The 12,415-nt window shown below is 44.7% G+C and overlaps 1 protein-coding gene across 50 annotated transcripts in view; it reads left to right on the top strand.

Annotated features, from left to right (window-relative positions):
• Positions 1-12,415, top strand: part of CELF1 (CUGBP Elav-like family member 1) — an 86,726-nt gene that overhangs the window by 65,994 nt on the left and 8,317 nt on the right. For 12 of the 50 annotated variants that reach the window (XM_063782483.1, XM_063782461.1, XM_063782460.1 and 9 more), the window contains 7 exons: positions 2,197-2,331; positions 3,185-3,264; positions 3,862-4,023; positions 7,734-7,809; positions 9,261-9,389; positions 9,730-9,840; positions 11,164-11,349. In XM_063782483.1, coding sequence (XP_063638553.1) covers positions 2,197-2,331; positions 3,185-3,264; positions 3,862-4,023; positions 7,734-7,809; positions 9,261-9,389; positions 9,730-9,840; positions 11,164-11,349 — 879 coding nt within the window. 50 annotated transcript variants of the gene reach the window in all.

Here is a 12,415-nt window from a genome sequence, read left to right as displayed (position 1 = left end):
GCTCACACCTGTAATCCCAGCACTTTGGGAGGCCAAGACAGATGGATTGCTTGAGGCCGGAGTTCGAGCCAGTCTGGCCAACATGGTGAAACCCCGTCTCTACTAAAAATACAAACATTAGCTGGGTATGGTTGTGCATGCCTGTAATCCCAGCTACTCAGGAGGCTGAGGCATGAGAATCTCTTGAACCCGGGAGGCGGAGGTTGCAATGAGCTAAGATCATGCCAGTGTACTCCCGCCCAGGCAACAGAGTGAGACTCTGTCTCAAAAAAAAAAAAAAAGATTTCTGCCTAGTTTGTTTGCTGTTCTTAGGTTATCTGAATTGAATTGTGCTTTAAGTAATCCGTTGTCTAAGTTGTCTCAGTTTTTTCTTTAAAATAAAGTATGATAAAAGAAGAACAGAGCTGACAGAGAAATATTATAAGAACATTGTAGAATGAACTGGAATATACTTGGTCAGTATAATTTCTTTTGGACAGGAATGAGGGGGCAAAATGAACAAATTAGGAAGGAGAACTTAATTCTCCTTTTTTTTTTTTTTTTTTTTTTTTTGAGACGGAGTCTTACTCTGTACCCCAGGCTGGAGTGCAGTGGCAGGATCTCGGCTCACTGCAAGCTCCGCCTCCTGGGTTCACTGCATTCTCCTGCCTCAGCCTCCCGAGTAGCTGGGACTACAGGTGCCTGCCACCACGCCCGGCTAATTTTTTGTATTTTTAGTAGAGACGGGGTTTCACCGTGTTAGCCAGGATGGTCTTGATCTCCTAACCTTGTGATCCGCCCGCCTCGGCCTCCCAAAGTGCTGGGATTACAGGCGTGAGCCACCACGCCTGGCCTTAATTCTCAAGAAAATAGTCAGGACCAGGTGAGGTGGCTCATGCTTGTAATCCCAGCACTTTGGGAGGCCATGGCGGGCGGATCACCCGGCCAACATGGTGAAACCCTGTCTCTACTAAAAATACAAAAATTAGCTGAGTGTGGTGGTGCATGCCTGTAATCCCAGCTACTCAGCAGGCTGAGACAGGAGAATCGCTTGGACCCAGGAGACGGTGGTTGCAGTATGCTGAGATCGTGCCACTGCACTCCAGCCTGGGTGACAGAGCAAGACTCTGTCTCAAAAAAAAAAAAAAAAAAAAATTCAGAAAAGTAGACAGTTACATTCACTGAAAGATGTATTCTCTTCCACTTGTCATATCAAGTGTGAAAACCTCTTCTTTCTTTAGTAGTATTGCCAGTAAGAGCAAACAATGCTGGCTGGGCACAGTGGCGCACACCTGTAATCACAGCACTTTAAGAGGCTGAGGCCGGAGGATTGCGTAAGCCCAGGAGTTTGAGACCAGCCTTGGCAATAAGAGTGAAACCTCTCTGCAAAAAATTAGCTGGGTGTTGTGGTACATACCTGTGGTCCCAGCTATTCGGGAAGCTGAGGTGGGAAGATTGCTTAAACCCGGCAGGTCAAGGCTGTAGTGAGCCATGATCATGCCACCGCACTTCAGCCTGGGTGACAGCGAGACTCTTGTCTCAAAAAGAGGAAACAATACAAAGGACTAGGGAAGATGCCAAGTACTTTGCATTTAATAGCAACTGCTACCCTTTGAAGTAAACCTGATTATTCCTATTAGTTAGATGAGGAAACAGGCACAGAATGGTTGAGTAACTTTCACAAGATTACAAAGCTACCATATTTCATCTAAATGCTTCTAATTATAATTTTAAGATAACATTGGTTATAAAAAGAGACGTGAAGCCGGGCGTGGTGGGTCACACCTGTAATCCCAGCACTTTGGGAGGCCGAGGCGGGTGGATCACCTGAGGTCGAGAGTTCAAGAACAGCCTGACCAACATGGAGAAACCCCATCTCTACTAAAAATACAAAATTAGCCAGGCATTTTGGCGCATGCCTGTAATCCCAGCTACTCAGGAGGCTGAGGCAGGAGAATCACTTGAATCCGGGAGGCGGAGCTTGCGGTGAGCCGAGATCACGCCATTACACTCCAGCCTGGGCAACAAGAGCGAAACTCTGTCTCAAAAACAAGAAAAAAAGAGATGTGAAAAATACGAAAAACAAATGTGTGTCTTTGAATCTGTAAAATATGGTACAGAGCCAGAATTCAAACCCAGGCGGTCTGGCTCCCAAATCTGTGCCACATTGCCTCTTTAAGTAGTAATATTCAAGTCTTTTCTGTTTTACTCTCTTAGCAGTGGAAGACAGGAAGCTGTTTATTGGTATGATTTCCAAGAAGTGCACTGAAAATGACATCCGAGTCATGTTCTCTTCGTTTGGACAGATTGAAGAATGCCGGATATTGCGGGGACCTGATGGCCTGAGCCGAGGTAGGTAGTTTTAGCTTTTAAATAATCTTTTGGTTTTTTGTTTTGGTTTGGTTTGGGGTTTTTTTTTTGGAGACAAGGTCTTACTCTCTCTCACCCAGGCTGGAGTGCAGTGGTGCCTTCACAACTCACTGCAGCCTGAACCTCCCAGGATCAGCCTCCTGAGTAGCTGGGACCACAGGCATGCATCATGACACCCAGCTAATTTTTAAATTTTTTATAGAGAAAAGGTCTCCCTGTGTTGCCCAGGCTGGTCTTGAACCCCTGGACTCAAACGATCCTGCCATCTTGGCCTCCCAAAGTGCCAGGATTATAGGTGTGAGCCACTGCACCGGGCTTGGAATCTTTTTAATTTGACCGGTGGAAACTAGCAACAGTGATTCCCTAGCCAACATGGCCCGGTCAAGATAAAGAGGTTGGGCCTGCTGCTTCCTGCTGTATATCTATGTCCTGTCTTGACTCCTCCTATCAGTTCATTCTTTTTGTCTCCCAGCCCCTCTAAGGAGTCTACATTCTATATTTCAGTGTCATGTATTAAAATTTTCTCTTTTGGTGCTTTGCAAGATCCTTGATGCCAAAATGGAAATACTTTCTTCTCCCATTTTCTTTTATTTTCAAGAGGAACTAGAGGATATGAGTCCTCCTTTCTCCTGTCAAGCATTTTTTTTTTCTGTCAGTGGTTCTGTTTTTTCATTATAGCACATATCACCCTGTTGCAACATACCAGCACATGATTCCCTGAAAACAGGGACTGTGTCTGTATTGCTAGCATGATAGTCAGCACATAGTAGGTGCTCAGTTAATGTCTGTCAGAGAAATAAATGAATGCATGAGTTACTGACTCTTCTCTTACCAGGTTGTGCATTTGTGACTTTTACAACAAGAGCCATGGCACAGACGGCTATCAAGGCAATGCACCAAGCACAGACCATGGAGGTAGGGAGCAGATAGGTGATGGGGAAAATTCCTCAGCTTGGGAATGCTGGGACAGTTGGCCATTAAAGTCCAGCAGCATGTGCAGCATCCGATTGCCCAGAAGGTTAAACAGCCAACATCTTAAAAGTTAAAAACCACTGATTTCTTTAAAATTAACGTATTGGAAATGCTCTCCCCACCCCTTTTTTTGAGATGGGGTCTTACTTTGTCACCTGGGCTGGAGTGCAGTGGGAAGATCATGGCTCACTGCAGCCCCAACCACCCAGGCTCAAGTGATCCCCCCTACCTCTGCCACTCAAGTAGCTGGGACTACAGGTGCACACCAGCACGCCCAGTTAATTTTTGTATTTTTTTTTTAATAGCGACCGTTTTGCCATGTTGCCCAGGCTGGTCTAAAATTCCTGGGCTCAAGTGATCCACCCGCCTCAGCCTCCCAAAGTGTTGGGATTACAGTCTCTTCTCTCTTGTGTCTATCATGAGGAGAATCATTTGGCAGTGAACGAAATTAGAATGTAACCTGCATGTCATCCAAAAGGAAGATTTTTTTTCTTTTTTCAGATGGAGGAATTTGATCCTTTCGTTTTGGTCTTTTCACAGGGTTGCTCATCACCCATGGTGGTAAAATTTGCTGATACACAGAAGGACAAAGAACAGAAGAGAATGGCCCAGCAGCTCCAGCAGCAGATGCAGCAAATCAGCGCAGCATCTGTGTGGGGAAACCTTGCTGGTCTAAATACTCTTGGACCCCAGTATTTAGCAGTGAGTCTTTGTGGTTTGCTTTCTGCAGACTGTGCAAGCTCCCAGCTGTTTCTTCTTCTGCTGTCCCTAGCCAACAAACACAGTGGCATTTACAACTTTTGGCATATAGAAATTATATGTAAAAATTCAGGTAGTACTATTTCTTTTAGTCCTGTTAGTCTCTTTCTCTCTCTATATATATGTATCTCTGGACATGCATCTCTGGTTATATCTTGAGGCTTTTGCTGCAACTAAAGTGAATTCCTGGTTTCCCGTTTTAAAGATTTAGAAACACCTTGTGTCCTTGCCGCCAAGAAAGAAATTCCTGAGGGAATCTTAACTACCAGTGTCTTTCTCCATATCTCTTTCTACCAGATGTAGAGGGCATCATTAAAATCCTTATTGAGTCTTTCCTAAAGAGTATGACAAATGTTTCTTTCAGCGGACTTGAGAGATCAAGAGATTTTTTTTCTTTTTTTGCTTTATTTATTTATTTTTTGAGACGGAGTCTCACTCACTCTGTCACCCAGGCTAGAGTGCAGTGGCACAGTCTTGGCTTACTGCAACCTCCACCTCGGGTTCAAGTGATTCTTCTGCCTCAACTTCCCAAGTAGCTGGGACTACAGACACACACCATCACACCCAGCTAATTTTTGTATTTCTAGTAGGGATGGGCTTTCACTGTGTTGGCCAGGCTGGTCTCGAACTCACGACCTCAGGTGATCCACCTGTCTTGGCCTCCCAAAGTGCTGGGTTTACAGGTGTGAGCCACTGCGCCTGGCGGAGATCAAGAGATTAACATGAACATTTTTAAATGAGCATTACAGATGTATATTCAAGTTTACTACATTGTAAATAGACTTCCTTTAATTTGATCTCTCTGTTGTCGTGAGCCAAAAGAAGGTTGTCTAGTCCAAAAGAAAGTCTGGGCCCAATTTGTGATTTAGATTTACTAGGTCTGCAATGTATATGTTACAGGGGATTATTAATGGAAAAGAATTGGGCCAGCACAAGACACTTAAAACCACCCATTTGTGAGTCAAAGAGGAAAAAGGTCATCTTAGGCTATTAATGGTGAAACCACTAGATTTGTATGGATGATACAAAAATATTCACATAGAAATAGCTAGTATAGTCATTTATTCCTCATCATTTCAAGTATTATTCTGTATGGAAACAGACAAAAGGCACTGATTTCTGTCTCCCAGTACTGAATTTTGGTTTAGTTCCAGTGATTTTCATATTTCTAATATCTTATAAGAAATCCCAGTTTAGGCCGGGCGCTGTGACTCACGCCTGTAATCCCAACACTTTGGGAGGCTGAGGTGGGTGGATCGCCTGAGGTTGGGAGTTTGAGACCAGCCTGGCCAGCATGGTGAAACCCTGTCTATACTAAAAATACAAAAAAATTACATGGGCGTGGTGGCAGGCGCCTGTAATCCCAGCTGCTCGGGAAGCTGAGGCAGGAGAATGGCTTGAACCTGGGAGGCAGAGGTTGCACTGAGCGGAGGTTGCAGTGAGCCAAGATCGCACCATTGCACTCCAGCCTGGGCAATAGAGCGAGACTCTGTCTCAAAAAAAAAAAAAAAAGAAAAGAAAAAAAAAAAACCCCAGTTTATCCTAGCTAGTATTTCTCTGAAGTTTTTTTAAAAAAAATATAAAGAGTGGGGTTGTTTTGTTTTGTTTTGAAGCCTCGCTCTGTTGCCCAGGTTGGAAAACAGTGGCGCAATCTCTGCTCACTGCAACCTCCAACTGCAAGCAGCTGGGATTACAGTCATGTGCCACCACGCCTGGCTAATTTTTGTAGTTTTAGTAGAGACAGGGTTTTGCTTATGTGAGCCAGGCTGGTCTCAAACTCCCGACCTCAAGTGATTTGCCTACCTTGCCCTCCCAAAGTTCTGGGATTACAGGCGTGAACCACTGGGTCCGGTTATATTTCAACAGAATAAATTGTTTCTTAGTGCTGAAACATTGCTTATATGTTCAGAAAATTCAGGGAGGTTTTAGTCATCTGCAGAAATGATAATGCTTTGAAAATGGTCTACATGCTATGCATTTGCTTTTCTTAGAGACTTTTGGAGCCCCCCTTTAGGGAAGGTTAACCTTTTTGTTGTCATTGCCACTACCAGCAAGTACATGATGGCATGTGTTGAGAGCTGTGTTCTCTTTGTTTTGGTTAGACATGATTCCTGCCCTAAGAGCTAATCTCATTTGGAGGGAAATGAAGGGACCAAGTACAGTATTCACAGTCCACCAGTTAGGACTGAACACATAGCCCAAGGTGTTTAAGAAGAAAAAGGCCAGGTGCGGTGGCTTATGCCTGTAATCCCAGCATTTTGGGAAGCCGAGGCAGGCAAATCACCTGAGGTTAGGAGTTTGAGACCAGCCTGACCAACATGGTGAAACCCCGTCTCTACTAAAAATACAAAAATTAGCTGGGTGTGATGGTACACACCTGTGGTCCCAGCTACTCGGGAGGCTGAGGCAGGAGAATCGCTTGAACCTGGAAGGCGGAGGTTGCAGTGAGCTGAGATCACCATTGTACTCCAGCCTGGCGACAGAGCGAGACTCCGTCTCAAAAAAAAAAAAAAATGTAGACGTGGGTGCTAGTGGACTGTGTGATAGTACATCATCATTAATTATGAGGTTCTTTCTGGACTATGTGGACTTGAGTTAGCCAGGCTCTACTGTCCTGGAGGAGTTGGTTTTTATCTTTTTATCCTTTGAGAAGTGGGGGGAAAGGGTGTGTAGGTGCATTTTTTTCCCCCATTCTGTTCCTGGAGGTTTGTAGACCTCCTGAAACTTATCCATGGTCTCTAGCCTGGAAGGATTTGCGGCGACAGAGAAACCAGGTCAGATGTTTATAGGAATGGGAAACAGGTTGAATAAAAGGATCCTGTACAAGAATACCAATTTTCCATAAACAATACTAATTGGGTTTAGTTGGAGCAAAAGTTTTCAGCAAGCTGGTTAGATGAAGGTTGTGGTTTGCCAATATACAAAGTAAACTAATGCCACAAACTCAGGGACAGGCCCTCTTACTTTATTTGTCATGGGACCATCATTGAAGGAGAATGTACTCTGAACCTGGTATAGACTAATCCATCAGTCATTTGGTCATCTGCAACAGGGAAGACCAATTTGGAGGGGAGGAAGTAAATAAGGTTGGATAGATGTGTAGCTGGAGTGATTATTAGTCATGTGGTCCATTGTGACCAATAAAGGGTAACTCCAAGAAATACTATGAAATGTTTAGATTTGATATTTAAAATAGTTGTGTGAAGTAGAAATTGAGTATCCAGATGGAAACAATCTGCAGAGTGAGATGTGTGGACCTAACTAAGGAGAACTTGGGAGAGGGTAGCTGGAAATGGCATTCATTCATTCGCAGACAATAATCACAGTTGACTGCATAGCTCCTCAAGTTTAGCTTATTATCCTGCTGTAGTTCTGTCCTTTGCTGTGCTGAATTCTGCTGCCCAGGGACTTGAGCTTGGCTCAGTATTCAGTGAACATACTATCTTCTGGGCCAGTGCTTTAGCTGTGTTTTTTTTTTTTGTCCTGTGCTGTCATAAGCCTCATGTTTCTGTTGTGTTGGCTTGGGTTCTTGTCTTTGACTTTCTTCTCTCTGGGGGCCTCTGCACTCTCGCTTTGCTGTGCTGTAGAGTTATCCCAGATGCAGAACCAGCCCTCACTCTCACTCTTGTTCTGTTTTTTGGTGTAATGTCTAGCTTTATTTGCAGCTCCTTCAGCAGACTGCCTCCTCTGGGAACCTCAACACCCTGAGCAGCCTCCACCCAATGGGAGGTAAGTGTTTCACTGCTGCAGAGGAGCAGCAGCACCCAGGCCAGCAGACCCAGCTAACAACAGTCTTGGGAGTTTGGCATCGTTTCTGTGAAAACATTTTTTTGCTTATTATGTAAACCTGACCTAGGATAAACGTCCCAGGACTCAATTTTCTTGTCTCTATACAGTGGCTCTATGGCTAGTTGATGCCACATTGCTCTGACGTTATCTGGTGCCTCCTAACCTTTTAGGTCACTGTTGAAGAAGAATATGGAAAAGGGCTGTTTAGCTCCTATAGACTGAGGCTGTTCTCTGATAAGGGGAAAAAATTGCAAGAACTCTTTATTTCCATTATAAAGTGACTTTTCCAGTGACTGCAGAAAAGCCAAAGATGGCTTCCATGCAAATGCCCTACCTTGAAGCTTCTAGAACCCAGGCATTTGGTTTACCTGTGTATCTTCTTGTTTCTTAGGTGAATTCCTATTTTGTTGTTGCTATTATCGTACACAGAAAACTTAAATGGAGTGCCACAACAAACCTGAGCTAGGGCCCATCAGGAGTCGGTTGGGGGTAGGGCATGGGACAGCTTCAAAGCTGCCTGTGCCTACACCCTCTGCATTGGATTTAGGCTAGGCCAAATGTGCATTTGAGAAAGGCATAGTTTTCAGTGAACTGCATTTTGCTGTTTGAAAATTTTTGATAGTCATTCACTTTGTCTCAGGAAATTATAGTTGGCTGTATTTTTGGAAAGTTGCTAGATTGTAATCTGTATTGTATTTTAATTCTCGTTTACTCTTTCCACTCCCCCCACCCCTCACCCCATCCATCTTTCCATTGTCTAGTAAATGGTTTGCAGCAGCGACAGCACAGTTTAGATTCCTTCTTCCCCTTTCAACTGTGTTGTCTGGGCTCTACTTGGAAGTCTTTCACTCAGTGATTTTTCCTCTCTCCTCTTTCTGGTGATGAATCTGCTATTCAAGTGACAGTGTCTTTATTCTTTGTGTCATTGCTGCTCTCCCGTGTTCTCCCTTGTTTGCTCCTGGGCCTTCTGCATCTGCCATGTTTTCTGCGTGTTCCCCTCTATTACAGAGAGCGAATCCCCTGTAAAGTGTGAGTGAGGGGCCTGGATGCAGTCCCATTCTGTGCTGTAGGTTTTGGCATTGTTCTCCTGTGCTCCTGGCCCCATGGTAGGCAGTTTTTCTTGGTTTCCTAATTGCCCACACCTTTATTAATGTACACTTGGCATGGTATGCTATTGGATTAGCCATCTCTTCTCTGAGGAAATGATTTCAAGTTTCTTAATGAGTGATACATGAATCTTTTTTGGAGCCCTGTAATGTTGTTTGTAAGGCTTATCTAAAACAGTTCCTCTTTGTCAGGGACCAGCCCTCTGCCAGTGTGTGCTTGTCATTGCTGGAATGGATATGAAGCACCCTTATCTGCTGGCTAATCTCTTGCTTTGGATGTTGTAGGGTTGAATGCAATGCAGTTACAGAATTTGGCTGCACTAGCTGCTGCAGCTAGTGCAGCTCAGAACACACCAAGTGGTACCAATGCTCTCACTACATCCAGCAGTCCCCTCAGCGTGCTCACTAGTTCAGGTAAGCATGAGGATGACCCAGTGTGCCATTATGTGCCTTGGACAGATGCTTTGTGTTTAAAGGCAGAGTCCAGAGAGGGAAAATAGTTAACACCTGTTTCCAGAGAGGTCAGATTATGAGCAACAAATTTTCAAATGTCATCTTCTGTACTTAAGAGAAATCTTCCTGATTTTCAATGTGCTGTGGCCATTATTTGTCTCTGTCCTGCAAGGACAGTTGTTAGAATTAGTAACTGAAAACCTCTTTACAAATAGCATACTTGGATAGTGACACTTTTTCTTGTATTTGGCGAGAATGCCAGTGATGGTTTGAATTTTAACTCCTTGCTTTCTAATAGCAGGGTCCTCACCTAGCTCTAGCAGCAGTAATTCTGTCAACCCCATAGCCTCACTTGGAGCCCTGCAGACATTAGCTGGAGCAACGGCTGGCCTCAATGTTGGCTCTTTGGCAGGTAAGGGGCAGCACCTGGCTGTCATCAGACTATTCTTTGTGCAGGTAGCACATCTTAACCCTGATAGGGGCACCACTGGAATGATTGCAGTGGCCCAGTGAAGTTAAAAATAATCATGAGGGCCAGGTGTGGTGGCTCACACCTCTAATCCCAGCACTTTGGGAGGCCAGGGTGGGCGGATCACGAGGTCAGGAGATCGAGACCATTCTGGCTAACACGGTGAAACCCCGTCTCCCCTAAAAATACAAAAAAAATTAGCTGGGCCTGGTGGCGGGCGCCTGTAGTCCCAGCTACTTGGGAGGCTGAGGCAGGAGAATGGCATGAACCAGGGAGGCAGAAGTTGCAGTGAGCCACGATTGCACCACTGCACTCCAGCCTGGGTGACAGAGCGAGAGTCCATCTCAAAAAAACATGGGATTTTTAAATCAGACCTGAGTTAAATCCCACCTCTGTCCGTTAGCTAGCTATAACTTCGGACCACCTTTCTAAGGACATTTTCTCATCTTTGAAGTGGGAATAATAGAATACTTTGAAGGATTGTTAAAAATTAAATGAGGCCAGGTACAGTGGCTCATACCTATAGTCCCTGCAGTTTGGGAGGCCAAAGCAGGGGATCACCCTAGGTCACAAGTTCCAGACCAGCCTGAGCAACATAGTGAGAACTCCATCTCTACAAAAATTATCTGGGTGTAGTGGTGCATGCCTGTAGTCCCAGCTACTTGGGAGGCTGAGGCCGGGAGGATTGCTTGAGCCTGGGAGCTTGAGGCTGCAGTGAGCTATGATTGTACCCTGAACTCCAACCTAGGTGACAGAGTGAGACTCTGTCTCCAAAAAAAAAAAAAAAATTAGAACATAGGTAAAGTGCTGCTGAGCACATTGCATAGTACAGTAGATGACACATAGAATGTACTTAGTACCTGTTAGTTGCTGTTTTAATGGTAGGGTTCACCCACATCTTGTCAGAAATCACATGTACCCCTTTGAGTTCACAGTCTTGGGCCTCTTCTTTTATGACATTCTAGCTCATTATGAGAAAGTGGCAGAATAGCCAGATAGAAAATGGAGGCTCTCATTCCACAGATTGGATGAAGGTAATGGGGAGCACAACACCCGCGTATGGCATTTCTTAATGTCCCCATTAGCAAGGCCTGGTCAATGTCCTGAAATCTAGCCAGTCAGATAGTTTCTTCTCAGGGAGAAACTAAGAGGGAGATAAAGGGGAGAACTTTAGAGTTTTCCCTTTTCTAGCTGTCCCAAGTAGACTTGTCTTTGGCATCAGTTTAGTCTTTCTAGTATATTAATCCTCCTCTTCCTCCAACCAAGGAATGGCTGCTTTAAATGGTGGCCTGGGCAGCAGTGGCCTTTCCAATGGCACCGGGAGCACCATGGAGGCCCTCACTCAGGCCTACTCGGGTATCCAGCAATATGCTGCTGCTGCGCTCCCCACTCTGTACAACCAGAATCTTCTGACACAGCAGAGTATTGGTGCTGCTGGAAGCCAGAAGGAAGGTGAGTGCAAAGGGAGATCGGGGTCAGGTATGGGGGTGTTTTCCTCCTATACCAGAACTGAAAGGCAGAGCAAAGGCTGAGGGAACCAGTTAGGTCGTCAGACCATTGTTTTTCTTTGACAGTGTCAAGTGTAGACTGAGAAACCCTGTGAAGTGTGATCTGCTTTTTAAATGTTTTCTGGATGTGGCTCAAATCAGAACCTCTGTGAACCCTCTTGGGATGGGGCTGCAGTTTTTAGATGAAGCAACAGACACTGACCTTATCGGGTCTGACACATTTGACAAGAATGTTTCTGTTAGGAGGTTTTCTCTACAGATTACAAATCTATCAGAGGATCTTCTGTCTGGATGTCTTCTGTTTCAGTGTCCCTTTTAGCTATATCATTTGGCATTTTCTTCACTTTCTGATTGATGTTTGTCCTGATTGAAGACAAACTGAGGGGTGATGGGACAGAGTTTGGCCCATGAGTTGATGGAGTGGGAAGTATGTCATTTGACACAAATGGTATTCAATTTAGGAGAAAAATAGGAGAGACTCTTTAGCCAGAAAGAGGCCTGAAGGTGACTTACATGAATAGAAAGTCCTGCTGACACCTCTGTGCTCAGATTTGACTGGGTTTTTATAACCAGGAGCTGGTATAAGCACTAATGTAGGAAAAAGATGAGTGTCCTCTTGTCACAGCAGAAAGTCCTGGTTCATCTCTCCTCACCTGCTGTGAATCACTTATATCCCCTAGGGATGCGGTAGTAGGAGAACGTAGCATGAACCAATATTTTAGTGGAGACTGTGGAGACAGACAGTAAATAAATGAAAGCATGAGGTGTTTCAGATGATCCTCTGGAGAATGACAAGCCGGGAAGAGAGATAGGGAGTGTCAGAGGCACTGCATTTTATGCAGAATGCTCAGAGAATGTCTCTCTAGATTGACATTTAAGCAGAGAACTGAAGGAAGTAGGAAGCAAGTCATGCCTGAATCTAGAGAAAGAAGAGTAACAGGGGCATAGGAAAAGCAAGTACAGAGGCCCTGAGGCAGCAATGTTCCCTGATGTGTTTGACAAAAACAGGG

Source organism: Pan troglodytes, chromosome 9 (genome assembly GCF_028858775.2).
Source record: "Pan troglodytes isolate AG18354 chromosome 9, NHGRI_mPanTro3-v2.0_pri, whole genome shotgun sequence".
NCBI classification, from domain to species: domain Eukaryota; kingdom Metazoa; phylum Chordata; class Mammalia; order Primates; family Hominidae; genus Pan; species Pan troglodytes.
The sequence above is the reverse complement of the archived record's forward strand: the minus strand, read 5'-3'. Positions and strand labels throughout refer to the sequence as shown.